Genomic DNA, 22,728 nt, shown 5'->3' on the forward strand with positions numbered 1-22,728 from the left:
CAAGGTCCAGCCTCTAGGAACTGAGTCTGCAGCTCACCTTCAACTCTCCTTCACCCCCAGTGTGAGGCCCAAGGGAGTCGCTCCTGGCTGCTCCTGTCTGCTCCTGCTTTTGCTGAACTGTTGGATAATGAAATGAGGCCTGAGGCCTCTCCTTTAATAGGGCTCAAGGCCCCCTTGAACCAACCGACCAGCCAGCCCTAAATGGGCTGACTGGCTGGTCTGTAGCAGCCCTAACCAACCGACCAGTTGGTTGGCCGGTTGGCTGCCTATCCAGCCCTATTTAGGGCCCTTTGCTGGCCCTTTGTTCCATGCAGGGTCCAGCCCCTTTGCTGCTGCTGTCCTGCCACCTGCCAGCCCTGCTTGCAGGCCATAGACCTGCCCATATACTTTGCCAAGGACCCCGTCATGCAAGCGCCTCTGCCAGGCCCTTCTCCAGCGCTGTACAGTTCCGTACACCCTGCTGATGTCAATGCCTCCAAGGATCTGCACAGTCCCGTACAGCCACGATGCTGTCCCGTACTGTTCCTTCAGGGATCCTCCTCTCTTGGCTGCGAGATGCTGCCCATGTGGCAGCCCCCTCCCTCCCTCTTCTCTGGGCATCTTCTGCCCTAGGTCTCCCTCCCCCACGCTCTCCTCATATGGGGGCTTACAGATGGGGAGGTGACCATTCCAACACCTTGTAATTCAAATTCTTGGGTTGAAATACATGACAGACTTTCCATCGCAGAACAATTAGGTTTCCGTTCATAACTCATGATGGAAGAATCCTCATGGAAAAGATATGGTCCCCCTAATCTATCCTCGAAATGCCCCTACATGAGGATAATCAGTAAAAATTCAGTTGGCTATATCCAGTCAATGGTACTGTTCTAGACATGTATATAGTCAATGGTACTGTTCTAGACATGTATATAGACATGGATACTCAATAGATAAGGTTGATAGAATCATTTACCTTCAGGTACAGATTTTACCATGCTTGTGTACGGATATGTCAATGGAATTAACTCTGTGGATTCATGCGTTACTTGATTTCTCGAGGAGAATACTCGATGATACGTAACCTTGTTTAGATTGAGAGATTTACTTTCCTTGGGTTGGTTATTAAAGATTGTGGCTTTGGCCTTCGCTTCTCTTTGATTGGAATCTCATGGACAGTATAGCACACTCAAACTGGTAGTCGGAGTATAGTTATTGGCATTGACTCATCTTCAGAGCACGTTTTCGGGCTTTCTGGTGAACTCAGGAGTGAGTTCTTAGAGGAAGGGGAGTATGTCATGTGCATGGTGTACCTAGGGTTGGATATCAGGTGAACGTGGGTTACAGGATAGCATAGGGCTGGATGGCTATTTTTAGCCGAGATTGCTATATATAGAGATTGATTCATATATAGTGCTCGTTGAAAACCATTAACTCCATCACGCATAGCAAGGACTAGCTACCATGACATCCCCACTGGCATCATCAACACCCAACAGTGAGTGTAGAGCACTATAGACCATAGTATGAACATATGCTCTTACACATACATATCCACACACCCACACATACTTGAGCATCCATTTATACAAAACATCTTTGTACTGAGTTTTTGTCCGCACGTTATCATTTACTTATGTATAGTGTGTCAATTACGTTACTTTTGTCACTACAACCAAGAGACGTGTAAATAGTGCTTAGGGTCTTATAGCATCTACAAATCAACTCATACCACGCATTAGAAAAGTTGAGGTCTCCATGGTCCTCTAGATTACTATGCAATAAACTAGTATCATACACATCGTAATAGCAAGTCAACTATAGGATCTAGATTTTGCTAAGTGTGTCAATGCAACACAATCGTTGTGCTCTCCTCTTCTCTCACAAACTCTTTGCTATGAGAAGAATAAGTATGTAAAACCAAAACCTAAAGTCAAAGAAAGCTTTTAGAGATGAAATCGCAAGCAAACGGACAAGTGAATCGAACGAATGGACTACAAACATGTACAAACATACGAAATGTACTAGCTATTACCGCAGCTAGTGACAACATGGGCAAAACCTTATGTACAATATGTACAATCTCGCACCAGGGGTTGATGCATGGGCACACATTGGACGATTGCCTTGACTAGTAAACTAAAGCATCAACAACATTAAGGGCACTGCCTTCTCCACACTCTTCTAGGTCTATTGTACTCGACTCTCAAGACCTTCATAATCCTAGTCTCTACACGTGAGACCTCTCTTTAGAGGGTGAGTTCTATCTGTAACCCTCCCACCAAGCCAATTGCTTACCATTTAACTAGATGAATCCACAAACACGCCCAAACTCATAAAAACACAACATAGTGCAGTTCAATCTCATGATAGTCACTCACCAAGTCGATCTTAGTTTTCACGCCACATGTCATTATAGAAACCCTTCCAAGTTTCCCGCCATTACCATGGTCTATATCCGTGACCCTAATACTTCAAATGGGATTCTTATTAAGACCATCCTCAAAAGAACAAAATTAGAAAACCTACTTACCTTCTTTCAACCTGAACTCTTCAAGTCTATCTTTCCACTTAACCAAACATTCTTGATATATTGTATGACTTATTCTGTTCTCTTGTTTGTTAGAAATTGTTCTCTTGTTTGTTTGAAATTGTTGGTAAGATAGTCATTCAGTAAGTTCAAATGGAACTTCTTCACCTATCAAGTTATCATCACCACCGAGTTTTCCTTTAAGCCTACTTGCTTTAACCACTAGATGTACTCTACATCTTTTAAAGAGCTAACTTAAAAGCAAGTTCTCCAATTTTTTGAAGCATTAGGAATGGTGCAATACCTTTAGATATTTAGGGTTTCCTAGCACTTTAAGACTTTCTTACCTCTGCAATTCCACCTTTATGTAATGTGTATCTACATAATTTTGTGCTCTATCCTGAGAGCTTCTAATGCTATCTTTAGCTATTTTAAGCATTTGATCAATAACTATATAGATGATCCGTTGTACGTTGAGTTAAAGTAGTATCCAACCTCTTAAAAAGAGTCGTCCAAAAATCACTGTTGAATATTGGTTAATAGCACATAACTGTATAGATATGCTCCACAAATAGTCTATATCTAGATGAATCTAGGAACATGCCCAAAATCATCCTCTAAGAACATAACATAGTGCAGTTTCAATCTCATGGTAGTCTCTCATAAGGTTGAAAACCATAACTCCATCATGCAAAGCAGGGATAGCTACTATGACATCCCCACTACCGTCATCAGTGCCCAACAGTGGGTGTAGACCATAGTATAAACATATGCTCTCATACATACAAATCCACTCACACAGACATATACTTGAGTATCCATTTATACAAAGGTTTTCGTACTGAGTTTCTATCGGCACTCGGAAGGTGAAGGGCGGACTCAACCATGATGAAGGCTAGTACTAAAGGAGAAGGCTAATCAAAGTCAACAACCTCTTCATTCAAGCTACAATTGCTTGTGAAGACTAAACGATCTCATTTTAGTCTCACAAATTCGAGAATTATAACTTTTGCTTTATTCTGGACAATTGATCCATAATTACCCACACACAAACGTGCCCCTAGGTAAATCCAACTTGGCATTTTTGACACTCTATTCATGACCTTGGATGCTCCTATTCGTTCTAGGTCTGTAAAAGTATTTTTCGAAGGCGTAAGTCTTCGGATATATCAAGTATCCAGCACTTGGACTATCATGTCATTCATAAAGAGCTTAGCTCCTAATGTCATTACTATCTAGGTCGCATTACTTTATACTATAGAGAAGATAATCATCGTCTATTACAGTTCTTCCATTTAAGCCCTTCTTCCCAATCTTGGTGTATCTATGACTATCAAGGACTATAAGAAGTCATTTTGAATTTGAGTAACACTCAATTCATTAGCAATTGGCATTGGGCTAAGGGAATCTGCCACCACATTAAATCACTGATGCCGCCTTTTAGTTTTAATATATAAAAAGATACAGTACAAAAATACTACCGCAAATTTTCCCCACACTATTCAGAATTGTGATGAACGTAGTTGGAGCTTTTAGTGACAAAATCGCATTGTTATGAACTCGTCGCTACAAGAGGTCACTGACCCAAGTATGAGCCACCATATGAAGAGAACTTAGGGTTCAGCAGACCTGCATAGGATTAGGCAAAAGAAGATGGCGTAAGTGCAGGGCTGCGCCAAGCTGGGGAGGAGCTACAGACAGCAACAGACTTGTGGCAATGCTGCAGGAGAGCAGTGCACTTCTCATGGCAGTGCTGCAGGAGTGCAATGCAGGAAAGCATGTGCACACCATCACTTTTGAAGGTGCAGTCTATTTTCTGACCTTCATTGATGGTTTCAGCAAGAAAATGTTGGAAAGAGTCACCTCCCCATCTGTAAGCCCCCATGAGGAGAGCGTGGGGGAGGGAGACTTGGGGCATGTGCCCAAGAGAAAAGGACAGAGGGGGCTCCCACATGAGCGGCACCTCACAACGTCAGGACAGGCAAAGGGGCTGCCACATGGGCAGGAAATAGGCTGCAAAGCCGGAGGACATGGTGGCCAAACAAGGGAATATACTCATGGCAGTAGACGTAGATGCCCATGCCATTGATCATTGGGACTACGGCGGACTATGTGCTTCCTCACGTCCAGATGGCCGAAATGTCAGTAGAGGCGTGGGTCACTCTGAAGGATTTGTACGAGACAAACAACACATCCCGGATCTTGCTTCTTCAGCATCAGCTCTACAACCTTGATATGGATGAGGGAGATTCGATCCATGACAACTTGACAAAGATCAAGGTGGTGAGGGATCAACTGGCATCAGTTGGTCAGAAGGTGGACTCAAGCCATTTGGCCTTGATGGTACTAAGGAGGCGTGGGTCACTCTGAAGGATTTGTACGAGACAAACAACACATCCCGGATCTTGCTTCTTCAGCATCAGCTCTACAACCTTGATATGGATGAGGGAGATTCGATACATGACCACTTGACGAAGATCAAGGTGGTGAGGGATCAACTGGCATCAGTTGGTCAGGAGGTGGACTCAAGCCATTTGGCCTTGATGGTACTAAGGAGGCTATCTCAAAGTTTCAAAAGCTTTGTTACGACTGTGACAGTAGGACAGAGGACCAAACCTCTGACTTTTGAGGAGTTGGTCCATTACTGCTACAGGAATAAGCTAGGGAGAAGCTCTACAACAATGATAAGGATGACAAGGCATTGATGGCGAAGGACTACGCTGGTAAAGGAAAGGGCAAGCCTAGCGGTGGCAAGTCAAGAAAGACGACTCTGATGACGAGGACACTTCCAAGAGGAAGCAGAAGAAGTGCTCCTATTGTGACATGCCATGTCATTTTGCAAAGGACTGCAGAAAGAAGAAGGTGGATAAAAGCAAGGAGTCGGACTCAGATTCAGAGGGTGACACAAAAGCCAAAGCAAATGTGGTAATTGAAGAGTTGTTCCCGGTGACATCTCCGTGTGTTACTAAGGTCAGATATGCCGACCTAGAAACCACAGTGATGATGACTGACATTGAGATGTGAGTCGACGAGGAGTCGGATGCCTTTGTGCATGGAGTGCTTAGTATCTTCTAGGTGCGTGGCTATTGATACTGACACGAGGGTGGATTCCATGGAGTGCCCTGGGGTTTCATGTTCAAATGGATGCTATACTTCAGAAGGGGACAGTACAGGATTACACAAGCTATTGGTATGTGCCTCGATGAGGTGCATGGTTTGCTTTCAAAGCAAGGCACAAACAGTACGACGATCTGGTATGTACTTGATGTTCTTCATTTAGTATGTTGTGGAGAGACTCTACCCTTAATTTGTCTCAGGTAATGCGAGATTGGAAGGAATTGGCCTTTTTTGAAGGCAAAAGGGGATGTGTGGGTGCTTCTTCAAATCTCGGACATCGATTGCTGGAATATGATGGACAAGATGTACTGAAGCCAGAAGAGTACTTGCTTGAGAGCTCAATGAGAGTTCGTGGTCCGTGATTCCACACCCCACACCACACTGTGTGAGCTCCTGGGCTATTCTATCAGTCTTCCGCTGTGCGTACCCTCTGTCGGTCAATTTCGAACAGAAAATCTGCATATATTTCCTCGAGCAGAAATATGAGGCTTCAAGGCCCCTCCAAGGAATGGCTAGCAACGTGGACAGATGGGGGAGAAGAATTGTGGTCAGTTCTGCAGCTCTTACTCCATCTCAGAATGTGGTAGGAGCTGAGGACAAAGCTTTCATTGCTAAGGCAGAAAACCCATGCAAGGTCATAAGAAGCATGCACAAACAGAGCCATACTTTTAATGTGGCAGCCAAGTTCCAGACAAGAAGGCTAAAGTGGGACAATAGCACTTCATGAATGTTTCAAGGGCAAACCCTTCCTAGCAGAAACACGACATGTGCAGTCTCAACTCTTCACTTCACAATTTGCAAGCTTAGGAACATAATCCTTGCCATGCAAAGTGTGAATTAGGTTCTCAAGTTCACCTTACACCACTTGCAAAGCTTCACAAGCTTATATTTGCCTTGAGCGGTGTGATTCCGTGCTCGATGCAACAAGAGCGGGTTCATACACCTACAATTGCATGCTCATAAGACAAATCGATTGCTTCAAGGCAAGCACACCACACCGTGAGCGAGCTTAATCCATCATTGTTCCCATACCACATTCAATTATGTTAAACGAAGCATGTAACAAATCAAAGGCAACCTTGTTAAAACACTGCAAAATCATGATTACAACAGCAGAATACCATTCAAATTATCGCCAACGACCTCTTTGACTCATTAATCGACTAAGTTCAGAAACACAAGCCAACTTGCCTCTGTGTCGCATGCTTGAACAAGATGCCTGTAATCGCCCCTTAGGCGTTCTACGACATTTTTAGCAGTCAAGACATTGTCAACAATCAGAATATCTTCCACTGAACACACCAGCTTATCTGTTTTCACGTCTTTTGGGTCCTCCTTGCTTTCTACTGGCATGACCGAGGACTGAAACTGAACTGCAGTTTTTTGAAGCTCGACAGCATAATCCGCTTTGGGCATGTGATCTGTAAGTTCTGTCGTATCAGACCTTGACTGTGAGGCGGGTTCATTATCGCCTTTAACTTCCTTTGGAAGAGTTACTTGGCTCACACCATTAACAAATTCTTCTTGTTTCTCAATCAGCTTATGATGCTGATCCCCACTATACAATCTACTATCTCTTGACCACAGAGTTGTATTGCCGTTCACCACATCAGATCCACCCCTTATAGGAGGTGGCAGGCGTCTTCCTTCCGCTGTTGCATCCATCCAAGGACTCTTCGCTCCATTAGCACCATCTCTCGTGTTCACCTCTTGATATTTTGCTCCTGCTGCAAGTGCACTGACCAAAGGCTTGCCCTCAAAGGTTCCAGAATGCCTTTTTGCATGAATGGCAAAATCGGCTTCTAACAACAATGCGTTACCGGTAGGAGACAAACTTTGTACTCCACTGCCCATATGAAGGTAACTGATGCTAGATGCTCCGTTCTCTTCAACCTCAGGGGCCGCTTTCTCTGACACTTCGTATTCATTGATGGACGGCCTGCCATTACCTGCGACTTGTACAGCTGTACAGCCTGCGTCCGGTGAATCCTTATTGCTTTGCAGATCAAAATTTCTCTTTAATTCGACCCTCTTTCTTTCTTCTCTGGCTACTTTTCTCCAAGGATCGATGTTTTTCGTGATACGTTGTTGCACGCTGAAACAAAATTCCATGTGGATTGGACGACAAGTGATGGTTTACAACAATAGAGAGAAACAAACGTACGAACTATCACAGTTGCAAACACGGGATGGTATAGGACGATCAGATGAACTTGAGCACAAAACCAAGAGCTGATTTATTTGCTAAAGAATCATGAAGCTTTCACAGCCAGGTCAGCAATCGCAATTGTCACAGCTCCAAAACCAAATTACTCTTGAATATAAACGATGAGAGGTGTCGATTCAGCACTGTGCATGCCTATGCCGATGGAGGCATTGGACTGCGAGCTTCTCAAGCACGGCCACGAACGCCAAAAAAGTGTACCTTTCTCTGGTGACGGCGCAGTCGACGGAGTGGCGTCTGTAGCCGAGGCAGCAGGGGGCGCCAGGGGGGGAATGCAGGCAGGGAGCGTGGGCGGAGAGGACGCGGAGGGGAGAGGGGGCATGAGCCCCGAGGGCCATGACGCGAGCCAGGGCAGGGCGAAGCCGGGAGAGTCGAAAAGCCAGAGGGGAATGAGGGAGGCGATGGCGATGGCGATGGGAGCTTGGAGCTGAGTGCTGTGAGCTATGGCGATGGAGCTGTGAGCTATGGAGAAGAGGAATAGGGAAATTCTGGGTTTAGTGAAGGGTTTTGGGGCATCAATCTATCCCTTAGATTTGGGCCCTCCGTACTTATAATAGAAGTTCACCCAATTCTACCACAACAACTAGCTTCTAAGAGGCTATTCACGCGTCCTCATATTCGCTTCTAACTCGCAATTAACCTAAGACTACATTGATTAATTCACGCAATTAGCCCCTCTTCTCTGCCCCTCGGCCTTTCGCCCTTCCTCTCCCTCTCAGCCTCTCCTTCCCCATCGCACTCTCCCTACTCCTCTCCATCGCTGCCAGTCTCCCTCCACTCAGCCTTCCCCTCTCTCCCTCCACGTTCCTTCGCCTCTCGCTTGCTCCCTCCCTCCTCTCCCTTCCCCCTGCCTTCCTGCTTATCTTTGGGAGGCTTTCACAGCCCCCCTTCCTCGCTGCATCCACCCCCCCTCTTTATATACTCGGGGCAGAAGCGCATTTATGCATAGATTACCGAGCACTAAATAAAATCACCATAAAAAATAAGTATCCTATGCCTCGCATTGATGAGCTCTTTGATCAGTTGCAAGGGGCAAAATACTTTACTAAAATTGATTTAAGATCAGGATATCACCAAGTACGAATTAGGGAAGAGGATGTCCCTAAGACATCATTTCATACTAGGTGTGGGCATTATCAATTCAGGAAATGTTATATGCAAACATCACATCAAACCAAGACCATGTGGTTAGTAGAATGAAGAGCTTGGTGTAATACCAAGGTTCAAACTACTCCCATACATAGTTGTCTACTAGTTCCCAAAAGAAAGTTCAGAAGCCAGTAGTTATTCCTATGTAGTTGCTAAGTACAAAAGTAAAGTCAAAAACAGAATTGAAGGATGGAAAGGAAAATTGGAGAAATAATGTGTTGAAAAACATAGTTGTAGAGATTATACTCAAGGGTGTGTATCTGTAGCTGTTCCAGCCTATGTTACTAGCTTGGAAATATCATCCAGAAGTATTAATGAAGTAGGTAAGATCAGGGAAGACAATATCTCATGCTCAAGAATGGAACCAGAATCAATAAACTTTGGAAAATGTGGAACAATTTTAGTGCTCAACAAGGATGAGGGATCAGTATCAGATTACGAAGATCAACTCGATGCAGTTATAGCCTCAGGTATCATAGAAACAGACTCACAAATCTGATCTACGATCTTATCCAACATTATTTGGCAAATATTCAAAACTTCACTCCTTGATGGTTCATCAGGAACATCAACACTTTGGCTAGCATGCTGAATCAAAGCTTCTACTGCAAATTTCTCGGCATCTGTATACCCCCCCTTCTAATGTGCCTATAGCATTATGAGGTAAACCCGAAAATGTAACCTATGTCTCCTCAACCTCTTTGATAAGAGACCTTAACACTTCAAAAATGGAAAGAGATTTGCACATTTGTGCATGATATATCTCTTTCTGTAATGCTTCAATTTGCCCTTGCAACATCGTAACTCTGACAAATTCTTCTCTCTGTAAATAGTCCTAGAAGAGAACTACAATGACCTAGAACACTTTATCTTTGATATTGACCCACATTGTTCTCATGTAAGATTTCAATTGTTTACCCATCTCTTCAAACTCCAATGCACCCACAAAATGACCCTCACTATCTAGAGTATCCTCATCCATCATACTTTTAATATGCTCCTCTACTCTAGTCAATGCTTGAACTCTCTCTGTCAATAATAGGCCTTCAGATTTTAAAGCAAAATTTTCCTCTCTAACAATATTCAACCGTTCCACTACAATGTTGCTTACGGTTAAATGGTATTTAACCATGATCTGACTTCTTCCACCATCCCACTTCGTGCAGTTAACAGATTCTGTAGTTGTCCAATTTTGCTCTCCAACTGGTTATGTTTCCCTTCCATATCCCAGATTAACTACTAGGTTTGATTCCTTGCTAACTAGGCTTGTTGTTGTATCTCGTCCTTTCACTTTATTAAAGATTCCCTCTTCGTTTCCCACTGATGTTTTTGATAAGGCAAGTTATCCAACTCTAACTATATATAATCTTGTAAGCCTATTATGCATAGGGGTTTTAAACTTCTCATGACCCATCCTGTATACTTTGTTTAAGTCTTTCTCCTACCTCAATTGCTCAGACACCTGTGCCAAATCCTCATAGTGCTTCTTACACCTCTCAGCCCTTTCCAAGTTATATTTAACTAACATTGAAAAAGCGCTACTGGCATCATCCAAACTCAACTCTACATCAGAGGATGACTGACCTTGGTTATTAAAGTAATCAGGTGTAGAGAATTGACCCAAACATGGTCTGATTAGAACATCATATTTAACTGGAAAAGAAGGGACATCAATTGCTTGTTGAGGAGATCGAGCCTTAGGTGATGCCCCCTTGGAGAAGTAACAGTCTTCTATATCTAAGGTTCTCTGAATGACTCTCCAACTGTAGGAACCGGCATCACATTATCTCTGTTAGGTGAAATAGATATTGGATTCACATGTATATCTTGCACATCATTCCGAATTAACACCGTGTCTTGTTGCCCTCTTATCAGCTCATCTTGAATGACCTGATCACCACCCCAACTCATGTGCCCCTAAATAGTATGGTTGAATCGTAATAAAAAACTTTTCTTCAAGCCAGTATTTGGCACATGCAGCCTAGGCGGAGATAGCAACATGTCTGGCAATACAGTCGCAATCTTGTATGAGGCCTTCAGGTCATCCTCAGCATAACTGGCTTCTCATAAATCTATTTGATCTTCCACAGATAGCCGCATATTCACCTCCTCTTCCTCAGCTCTGGGTGATGGAAATAGGACTATCCCCTTAAGCCTGGTCAACCTACTTAAACAGGGCTGCCAACATAGGTCGCAATTTAGATTGAGTGACGCCCCTATGTTTGTTTGTCCGAGTGATTTTCCCATTGATGCAATTAAAAACAATTTGAGCCCAATTGAATTTCACACATTGCTCACCCAAAAGCAGCATCAAATAATTAGCTCCAACATATAATCATACTTCATCAGAAACAAGATGCATCCATGAACCACAAGAACTGACGTTGTTGCACCAGATCCTTACACTTTTTGAGCATGAAATATGCTCTGGTTGTTTGTGGCATACCAAATTCGTTGACCATTTCTTGAACAGAACTCCGATACTTCGACTTCTCCAAAGCCTCAAGTAACAACGGTAACTTGAACACTTCCAAAACCAAAGCTAGAGTCAACTGTAAAGTGGGAGTGATCTTACACGCTATAGAGTACAACAATTCAAACTGTGCATCTGCCATTAGATTCATCTTCCACGTCCACCACGGTGAATCATTATACTGCTCTAGACCGAGCTTCCGCAACCATAATGCATTCTCGAGAAGATTTCTGTGTAGATGAAATTTAAAGTCAACGAAGGGAGAACGGGGAACCTACGCATATGATCCGATGCATTCTACTCACTCTAGTGATGGCTCCTCTGGGTCACGAGCCTACTGTAGAACTCGCTAGATTTTTTACCTCAAATTATTAGATTTTGCCGACAACTCCTTTCTCTTTCCCATCAACTTTGATTAGGTATTGGAATTTAAAAGAGTTTGCGTAGCTGCACCTCTTGGGGCTAGTGAAGCTTCACTGGCCATATCTTGTGAGAAAGGGTGAAGAGCACCACACATGTTGTGCGCTTGATAGAAAGATAGGACCAGTCGCACCAAAACTCTGTGGGATGTCAAAAAATAATGAGAAACGAATCATCTGGCAAATCATCCCACCTCAAGTCTTCTACTTGGATGGGTGCAATTGGCTCATGTGAAGGGACACACATCTCAACACAGGGTACATCCTGCCAAATATGGCCCCGACCATAACCTCCGACATTGGTAGGTCACCGGATTGGCTCCTGGGCTCACGAAAACTATGAAAGGCTTCATCTGAAATCCATTGACTGACGTAGGTAAAACATTTCCATGCAAGTCAGCAATCTGGAATGTGCCATGTTTCAAATCATCCACAATATAGTATGGGCCCTTGTATTGTAATTTCAATTTGTTGAGAAATCTCTCCAATCGTGAATTATACACCAACACCAAATCATCTTTGCAAAAAAATTTGAATTTAATGTTACTGTTAACTTAGGCTCTACGCCGCTCTTGAATGACATATGCCGTATTCTGACTCTGAATCTGATCTTCCTCTAGCCTTAGCAATTGCTCTTATCAAAACTGAATGGACTCTTTCAGGCTCATCTTTTTCACCGCAATTCTCAAACTAGAAGAGATAAGTTCCATAGGCACCACAATTCTCAAGCTAGAAGAGTTAAGTTCATTAAATGAGCCGGAAAGGTGTCATGCCGGTAGTGACCTTAAAAGTAGTCCGATATGCCCAAAATGTCGAGTCCAATTTGGTATCCAAGTCACATCGGTGTTCTAAAACAATCATCTTGAGAATCCTTTTCATGGTCTTATTGCTACTCTCCACCTCTAGGAAGTGAACCCCCTAATTCGAGACTCTGATCAGAGACTAACTTGACCAGGAAACCAAACTATGTAATGATGTTACGATAAATGAACATTGTACTAGCCGCCAAATTATCCCGTAACGCTTGAGCTTCCACCAACTTGGTCGAGTAGTCCGCTGCCATCACCACATGCTTATTAATTGTGAACTGAGTTGCTAGTTTGGAGGGCCTCATAAAATCTAACCCCCACTTTTGAAATGGCTTTAAAGGTAGAACGGGTTGAGTGGCATACAGTCGGCATTTGCTGGATGACCACCCCATTGACAAAATGCAGTCCTTGGAAAACTCGTGGGCATCCTTGATTATGGTGGGCCACTACAAACCAGCTTGGAATACTTTTTAAGCCGTAATTTCCCCCGCAAAGTGACCCTCAGAAGCTCCATGATGTGCCTCTGCTAACACCGTGTTTTGCTCATGTTATGGGACACACCAGCACCTGGTCAGCCCCCCTTCTATAGACCACCCCTGTGATCACTATGAAAGGTCGGCTTTTCAATACCATCTGCTTCCGCTAATTTAGAGACATCTCGTTGGGGAAGACGTCGTCAAGAAAAAATTTTAACATTCAATCATAACAAAACATCCCTTGAATGGGTTTTATCTCAAACAGGTTAGCATCTGACAGGTCATCGGGAATCCCTTCAACTGGTTCTTCACCGGAATCTAGGTGACTTAAATAGTCCACCACAAGGTGTTGGTAGCCTGACGTATGGACAATGGTGTAATCAAACTTCTGTAGTAACAGAATCCATTTGGCCAATCTACCAGTGGGCTGCTGCTTATTAACCAGCTTGGTGATCCACATGGAACACAATCTTATTGCTAAGGAGATAGTGCCAAAACTTTCCTAGAGCATAAATCATCCCCAGGCCCTCACGCTCTATCATAGAATAATTCCATTCCACGGATGTGAGGGTATGGCTGGCGTAATACATAGGTTTATACTAGCCCTTCTGCCACTTTTGCATCAGAATAGCTTCGATGGGATATCAGATGCGTCCACAAACACATGCAAGGGCAATCTCCAATCAGGTGGTTGGAGAACTGGAGCTACGAGCCACTACCAGAATCTTTTTCAACCGATGGAACACGGTTGCTGCACATCTGTCCACCACAAAAATGGTGTATCCTTTTTTGTCAGGCTTGTTAAAGGTTTACAGATACAAGACAAATGTCGTAAAAACCGATTGTGCCACTTGACTTGTCCAATGAACCGTTGGAGCTCCTTCAGATTACTAGGAAATTTTGCCTTTTAAATTGCCTCTACCTTTCATGGATCAATGGCTACCTCTTCTTCTGAGATGATATTAGCAAGCAGCACTCCATGTTTTACCACAAAGGCACACTTTGCCGGATTCAGACTCAATCATGAGTTATGGTGGCAGGTCTCAAAATACAACTGCAAATGGTGTAAATTCTAATCCCACTTTCCAAAGACACTGAAATCATCCAAAAAGACCCGCATGAGCGTGGTCAAATACGGTGAAAGCGCCTTCTGGATCCTGGACTGAAATGGAGTGGTGCATTCTTCAGCCCAAACATCATCACATTACAAACCCCCCCATTCTATGACAAAGGTAGCTTTATCTTTATCTTCGTATGCCATCTGAATCTAGTTGTGCCCGTTGAAACCATCTAGAAAATTGTAAACCTCATGCCCCGCAATAGTCTAGTAATGTGTCACAGAATGTTAGGGGGAAGGGTGGTTGCCGCGTTCAGCTTTTAGTAGTCGACACAAATCTGGAGTTTGCCATTCTTCCTAAATGGGTGACAGGTCACTTACTCGAAAAAATGAATCCTACTTGCAACAACTTATCAATTTCTTCTTCACCAACTTAGCGTAGTTCGGATTCATACGGTATCTCTGCTGGATGACCGGCTTTGCATCTTTCTTTAGATTGATATGGTGGACACATAGCTGAGGGTCAACACCTTGCATATCCGTTTATTCCCATGCAAAGATATCTTTATACTCTTGGAGTAGCAAAATCAAACCTTCTAGAAACTCACCTTCAGCCAGAACACTAATACAAATATTTTTTGGGTCATCATTCGTTCTAAGGTTAAACTCCTCCAAATCATCCTCTTGCACCCAGGAGGTATGGTGCATTTGCTCCTCATATGCCGATCCAACCTGAGTGATCAACCCCATACTTCTGCTAGGGTGTCACTTCCCCCTCCTTTGGGTTAGGATCCATCATTATGAAGTCCTCTGTTTCTTCCAACTCGTGTCTCATGGTCGACCTCGATTGTCCTTCTGCCTTTGGTGGCAGTGGGTGTTTGCCATCCATAGAGATCTTGTATACAGTTGTGGTTGGTACCTTCTATTGAATGTAGTAGTGGAAAATTTTAACCACATTCACCTCGAAGACCAAAATCATCGTAGGATTGGCATCTAAGGACTTTTGTTCCTCATCATCATCCAAGCCGATACCCATGTTCACGCCCTAGGTAATCACTTGCTGGTTTTCTTTTTTCGAGCTGTGTCTGGAATCATCTGCATCTTTAATTTCTTTTTTCCATTGTGGATGGTGATTGTAGAGGAACTCCAGTCATGTTTGATGCATGTCGCTTTAACCCAAGGTCAACCCAACAACATAGGGTACCGGACATCCGCTACTTCCATTTGGAGGACCACAAAGTTGATTTGGAAAACCATTCTCTATAACCGTATCAAATGGTTGCAGGTAATGTCAAGTGGTTGATTCACCATGCATACCTGAAATGGTGCTGGTTCCAACCTGGACAAGCCCAACATGTACTAGGGAAGGATATTCATGCCAAACCCACCGTCTAGTAACACCCCTGCTAGATTTTGGCCTTAAAACTGCACATTGATAGCTGTGGTACTTTGTAGTCCACATCTTCAGGTTTTATGCGATAGGCGATTGCTCCTCTCCTCGTTAAAGGTGTAATCCAGAATGAGTTCACGGGGCATGAATTGTGGATGCGGCCACAGTAGCTCTCATGAGTTGGCATTGCACTTCTGGGACCACGTGAAGCAACCGATCCATTGAAATTTTAACCTCCGCTTTCTTCAATTCCTTCAACAAACTGTCAAAAAAATTGTCAAGTCCCAATTCCATCGGCGCGGAAGAATTCGAGGAATAATCCACCTGGGAATCTGGGGGTATCCGGGATGAGGTTTGGGATGTGCTGTTGTGTTGGGGGTTGGCTCGCTTGACCCTCCTCAATTTTTGAGTTGCAAAATGGAGTAATCGAATGCCATTTGTCCTTCAACTTCTCGACTTTCTGTAACTTAGCACCTTTATTCAAAGCTATAGTCTGCACCTCTTCCTGATCGTCCCAATGTAGCCGTTTCTCCTTCTACTACTTAGAGGTTGCCTTTTTGATGGTTGAAACTGGTCCCTCAGAATCGGTCCCTTGGATCGCGTAATCACGAACACATCAACTAGAACTAGTGGCAATGGTGGAGGCATTTGAAGTGTGGGTCCCAACAGCTCCTCAATCGAGAAGGTGAAGGGCTTGGGCATTGACTCATATGAGCAGATGGATTGGGCACCAATCTCTTCAATTAAGACGGAATGAGTCTGTGCTAGCGGCAGATCTAGTTGTGTTTATCCTTGCTGTGGCCATCGCACAATCTCCAACCCTTGTTAGGTTTGATACTGGCACCATAACGGACAATCCCAACCTCCCCGATGCCCATTTTCCTAACAGTAATTATAGTCTTTACCGGATCTGGAGTTTTGGCCCCAACCATTCGATTGCTAGTTCCAATTGCCTTGTTGGTTCCAATTATTACGCTAGTGAATCTAAGCCACATGATGTTTTGCTCCCAAATCAATGGCCACTTAATTGGCCCCAGTTGTTGGTTTGCGGGGTACCTATTGTGCCGGATTGTTGCACACTTGTGGGTTGTACCAACAAAACTCTCACGGGTGATTCTTTTTGAGTTTTTCTTTCAATATATTTTTCATTTCACTTGCCACCTTCTTGGCACTCTTCTTCTCCTTTTTGGACTTCTTTAATTCCTTCTTCACCTTGGGTCACTGCTTCTTGTGCCGTTTCTTTTTCTTTGATTTATTGTCGTTGTATACGAGACACTTCTAGACTCCTCACTATCCTCGTCCGTGTCATCATCTGAATCATTATCGGAATCCTCCACATGAGTCAATCTCGCTATCCGAATCATCCCTCTTGGACTTGCTTTTACGTGATCCATAATGCCTCTTGGTCCGCTTGGCAACATCAATTAGGGCATTAAATCCATTCACAACGGGGATCTCTAGTCCACTGATGACACTATGAATGTCCGCCCTTAATCCTTTGCAAAAGTACTCGGCCAATGTTTCTGTAGTTGGTCTTTTTGCCACGTCCAAATGAGCATTCGAATTGCATAACTTCTGAGCATAATCTTTGACCATGAGCTTCTTTTGATGGACCTCCTGTATTATTTCCAAATGTCATTGGAGTCTTCTATTTGTGGAATCTTTGAAGAAACTACAGGCATAGCTCGTCGTAGGTGAGAAAGTGGCCTACATCATATGGACTGAACCAGCTCATGGCCCTCCCACTTAAGGTACCAGCAAATTGCTACAGCTTTTCCATGTCATCAAACATTCCCTGGCTTGCCACCGGGTTTCAAACTGGGCTACATGACTATCCAGATCTTCTCTCTTGCTCGCCTTAAACTTGGCAAACTTCCATTTGAGGCTAGCTTTGTGTGGATTCATTGGAACAACTAGTGGGATGATGCTCATTGGGGGCCTGGTGGTTTCGATGCTAATAGATTTGGTGGGTTACCGGCAGGCTAAACTCTCCTCGGATATGCCCTTGTGCCAGCCCATGGTGCTATTCTCGAATTGGATTGAGGGTTGGCTAGTAGTGTTGTGGTTGGATTTTGTGGAACACCGGCAATCTACGCTTGCATCGGGTTTTGTGGAATACTGACAATCTATGCTTGCACCGAATTTTGTGGAATACAGGCAGTTTGTGCTTGCACCAAATTTTGTGGAATACCAAGAGTCTGTGCTTGCACTGGATTTTGTGGAATACCGGTAGTCTATGCTTACACCGAATTTTGTGGAATTCCAGTAGTCTGTGCTTGCGTCGGATTTTGTGCAATACTGACAATTCGTGCTTGCACAAGATTTTGTGGAATACCAGTAGTCTATGCTTGCATTGGATTTTGTGGAATTCTGCCTACCTGAATGACTGATGGGATTAAGGGTGCCGCTTGTGGAGCCTTCAAATTTGGGGTACCGTAAAGCAACTAGAAATTAAGGGGATGCTAAGATCCACGAACACCAAATGATGCAAAGGGATTTTTTGGGTCGAAAGGCTGGCTAAATGGATTTTTCGAGTCGGCAAACTTCTGCCTCTTACTTCCTGCATTGGACCCCCCTTCTAGTGGCAAGTTCATCAGACTCTATTGGAAAGACTCAATTTGCCGTCGTGCGTTGTGGCACAAAAATTCTTCAATGGCGGCTGGTCTGGTTGACCTTCGGTTGCTTGCTGTGGTTTCAAAGTGGAGACTACTGTGGGTACTACTATAGACCTTGTCTTCCTTGGAATCATCTACTAGATCCTTCGCAATAGTGTCCAACCTATCTACTACTTGCATACATTTATCCTCCTCTCCCTCGAGTTTCATTTATCCAAGTCGTTTGGGGTTGTACCGTAGTCTATAGTTGGTTTGCCACTATGTCAAGGCCGCAGTTCTAATCAAGGCCACAAAGTCCAGATCTCTCCATAACAGCTCAGTCAAGGGAACCATTTCATCATCATTGAGATGCACCGTTGGACTGCTTTCATCCACCCCATGGGGTGAGTCGGTAGACAGCCTAACACTTACTGTTGAGGAAAAGTCCAGTTAGACATCTGGGTGCTAGGTGTAGAATGTGTCACAATCATGTACGGGATGGCAACTATTTAACCAAGTTGTTTGTCCATGAGTTTCCCCCCGCATGGAGCACTGCCACCATTGTCCCAATACACAAGTCAGGAGACCCCATGGATACTGGGAATTTATGCACACTTATGATTAGCCACACATTGGCCAAGATCTGTGGTTTAGGGTGGTTGGAGAGAGAGATCATCAGCTTCATAGAGACACATGGGTAGCAAACTTTAGGGTAGGTCGGGTTTAGGAGACATCATTCTACTCTAGGTCACATATTCACTCTATGGGCCATTGTTGAGGATGCGGGAGCGAGATCTCAAAAAGTCTACACTTGTTTCGTTGACTTTCGGAAGGCCTTTGATACCATCCCATGAGCTCGCTTGATAAAGAGGCTTGAGGAAATGCGGATTCCCATCATCATGATATGGGGGGTGATGGGTGTGCATGAGACAATCAGAGATAGAGTATGAGCCCGAAAGGTTTATCTAATTGGGTTGAGAGCAAGATTGGAGTGAAGCAGGGATGACCCCCCTCACTAACACTTTTCAGGCTCTACATCGATGAGATCGCTACCTTCATTGACAGCTTAGGAGGGGAGAAATCACTACTTGCTAATCGGATGGTGCAGATACGCCTTTATGCTGATGACATATCCTCCTTTGTAGCAGTAGGTCTCTAGACACATCTACATGCCTTAGAGGCATTTGTAGGGAGAGGGATTGACAATCAACCTTGGCAAGACCAAGTTTATAATTTTCAACACTTCACAAGTCGTGCTTCATTGACACAGTTTCAAGTACCAAGACAAACCTATAGAGATCGTGTAGTCATACACATACCTTGGAGCAATTTTCTCGAGCCTAGTCTTCAAGATGGTCCATGCAACAAGAGTATGACTTATACATGGGCAGGGGGCTCTAGCTTGTCTAGAGCGACAATGTTTTCAAGCACACTTCTAGTACCCTCATATGAAGGGATAGCTTTCTGATGTACTTGTGAGATTGAGAGCCATGTGTGCAGCACCCTTTTGGGGAGATGACCTATCGACGCGACAGATTGGAAGAGGCTTGAGCAACTACAGGTGGTTATGGGCTCTCGGATGATTCGGAGTAAGCCCTTAGTCCCTCATCAAATTATATAGGTAGAGTTTGCCATGACACCTCTCCAGATTGATGATATCTTCCAGACAGTTATATACATTCACAGTTTTTGGACTCTACATAGCTAGAGATTGCCGAGATTAGCACTGGAGCTATTATGATGACTTGCAAAATGTGGGGTCAACATAGCTTGGTACGTATGCATCTCCGATGGTTTGATAGCTAGGGGATCCAGATGGATCAACTCTCGCCCTTTCAATACATCTTGGATGCCCTATTTCCCTTGATCCCATGAGATGAGATCAACCGTATTACACGACTAGATCTACTACAGCTTCACACGAGATAAGATCACCTGTATCAACTTTTCCACATGCAATAGGTCCTCTTGTAACTTCTTGTACATCAACGTGTCATCCAAACACATGATGATAAATTCGCCCAAAACTAGCTACCCCAACACATGATTCATTGACTTACTAAAAGTTACATGAGGTGCATTACAGTGACCAAATGGAACAATTGTCCATTTCATCCGTTGTCTTGAAGGCTATATTTCATTGGTCCCTATCTCTTATCTTATTTGCCAATACCTTGATTTTAATTCACTCTAATAAAGTAGCTTTTACCTTGCAGTTCATCAATTATATCATTCCTATGGGATAAGGGTCATGTGCACTTAATATTCACAACTTTACTGCCCACACATTCTCCTTTCTTTGTGACAAGCAACATTGGACACAGATATCGAGAAACACTCTCCCTCATCATTTCCTTTTGCAACAACTCTTGTACTTCCCTTCTTATCTCAACTTGCTCCAATGGAGAAGTTTGATATGCTGTCTTATTTGGAAAAATACTTATGGAGATTAATTTTATATCATGCTCAATCTTCCTTTTAGGTTGTATCTCCTTTAGGATTAAGTAGGCATGATATCCTTATATTGTATTAGCATATTTCTAAAATTTTGAGGTAATCCCTCCAATGCATTAGCCATAACATCCTCTTTTTTTCCCCCTTTTTTGCCAGCCTTCCTCTATGTTTGGTATAGCCTCCCTACCCAAATTGCTTTTCCATCCCCCGTTCCCTCTTTGTAGCAATGAGTTCATTGCTTGATTTGAAGAATAGGCTTCTTAATGGTGTACCTTTGGTTTAGCTAGAGGGGCTCTAGTGGTGGTAGCACCCCCGACTCCCCATGCCGTCAAGGTTCTTCTCTCTCTCCATCAGACAAGCAGCAAGTGAAGAAAGAAGTTCAGACATGAAATTTTCATATTTTTCCCTTACATTTTAAAAGGAAATCCATGCATATTATATATGGACCTTGTCCCCCCATACCTTGGATTTTGGACGAGGGTAGTAACATATTGCATATTGAGTTGGTGCCCTAGGAATGTTACTTATGTCCTCAGTAGGTGTGGGCATGTTGTTAGAGCTAACCCAACTGGATTCCAACAAATAATCGAGCACAGCTCCTCCTTTCCTTTGTATGTCCCCCTCCCATAAGGCAAGTCTTGAGTTCAATAGGTCTACATGTTAATTGGACATTCTAAAGCTTGACGGATCTCCCATCAAGTCATCCATCTAAGCTGGTTCCTCAACCACAACTTCCCCGTGTCCTTAATCCCTTCTTGTGGAGTAGACTAGTTGTTAGCAACTATGCATCCTCAAGGGGATAATTTTAATGGATGATAGACACCTAGATAGAGTCGAGACTCATGAAAGCTCATTTTCTAGAGAAGATGAGCTGACTTTTAATTGACTCAAGGACTAACCATAAGGATATCTAGAACTAGTGGAGAAGGGATCTGGACATAAGATAGCATAGAGGATAGGATAGTCCTTCATTTAGTAGCTCTGCTAGGACGAATAAATTAGAAATTGTGAGCTAGTAATTGAGCCCAGCCAAGATCAAGATGCAATATGGCCTTGATTATCCAACCTACAATTGACTTAGCAGCATCCTACTTCACGTCAACCACTCCAAAAACTCCCTCAAACTTAGGTCTGGTGCAAAAGTTCCATCTTACTTTAAAGATTCTCTTGCTCCCTTCCTGAAGAAAAGATCTGCATAAACTTGTCTAGCCCAAATTTGGAGCTAGACAAGTAAAAAACGATGATAGGATAGATACAATAATTGAAAACCACCTTCCTTCCAGCTAGGTTGGCCTAGAAGCCTCTCCATCTATCAAGCTTTCTACTAGATCTGGCCATCACCCATTCCCATCTATCCTTCATGGAGACTTCCGTGGGAATGCCTAAAAGTCTGAAAGCTATCCCTTTGGGGATTTTATGGCAGCCAAGCTTATCCAGGTCTTCTTGATTATCACCACTCAAAGTTGGATAGCCAGCTTTCATGTGATTGATCTGGGATCTAGAGGCTATGCAAAAAATTTATAGGCAATTCAAAACAACCCTGACATGCTCTCGAGAATTGCGAGGGTTCAGGTTAGTGTCATCTGCAAGCTATTGAGAAACTAACCATTTCCCCAAAGGAAGGTGAATGCCTTTCAAAGAGCCTTCCTAGGCTTTGTTTAGAAGAAGCCATCCCAAGGCATTTGCTATTGCAATAGCAAAAAGAAGGGGAGCAATGGGACAACCTTGTCTTGTAGACCTTTTAAAGTGAAAGGATATGTCATGACCTTGTTTACATATGCCTTGGCTGTAGCATTGGTCAAGAGTAGCTTGATGTTGGTTCTTGAAGAGTCTGAATAAGAAATATGCTTTGTTAAAGTCCACTTTGATGAAACAAATGTGTTGCTTAGTGTCTCTTGCATACTCACAACCTTCCTAGAGATTGACTATGGCTTCTAAAAGATGTCATCCTTTATATCCATCCTGGCCTGGATTCTCGGAGCCAGAACCTTTGCAAAGACTTTGTAGCTAGAATTGAGCATGGTGAGGGGTCGCCCGTTCTTGAGGCGATCCCTTTG

General features: G+C 43.5%; 1 protein-coding gene across 3 annotated transcripts in view; it reads right to left on the reverse strand.

Annotated features, from left to right (window-relative positions):
- LOC147887452 (DNA polymerase I B, chloroplastic/mitochondrial-like) overlaps positions 1-8,353 on the reverse strand; it is a 48,732-nt gene extending 40,379 nt beyond the window's left edge. For all 3 annotated transcript variants that reach the window (XR_015543196.1, XR_015543195.1, XM_087394115.1), the window contains exons 1-2: positions 8,052-8,353; positions 6,818-7,721 (exon numbers count right to left, since the gene is read on the reverse strand). Coding sequence is in view for 1 of the 3 variants with exons in the window: in XM_087394115.1 (XP_087250241.1) it covers positions 6,818-7,721; positions 8,052-8,188 (1,041 nt within the window). In the remaining 2 variants the exon portion in view is untranslated. The remainder of the gene's footprint in view (positions 1-6,817; positions 7,722-8,051) is intronic.
- Between the last annotated feature and the right edge of the window lie 14,375 nt (positions 8,354-22,728).

The sequence above is a fragment of the Dipteris shenzhenensis genome, chromosome 23 (assembly GCF_047967505.1).
Source record: "Dipteris shenzhenensis isolate YYH24624 ecotype China chromosome 23, Dip_SZ_1.0, whole genome shotgun sequence".
NCBI classification, from domain to species: domain Eukaryota; kingdom Viridiplantae; phylum Streptophyta; class Polypodiopsida; order Gleicheniales; family Dipteridaceae; genus Dipteris; species Dipteris shenzhenensis.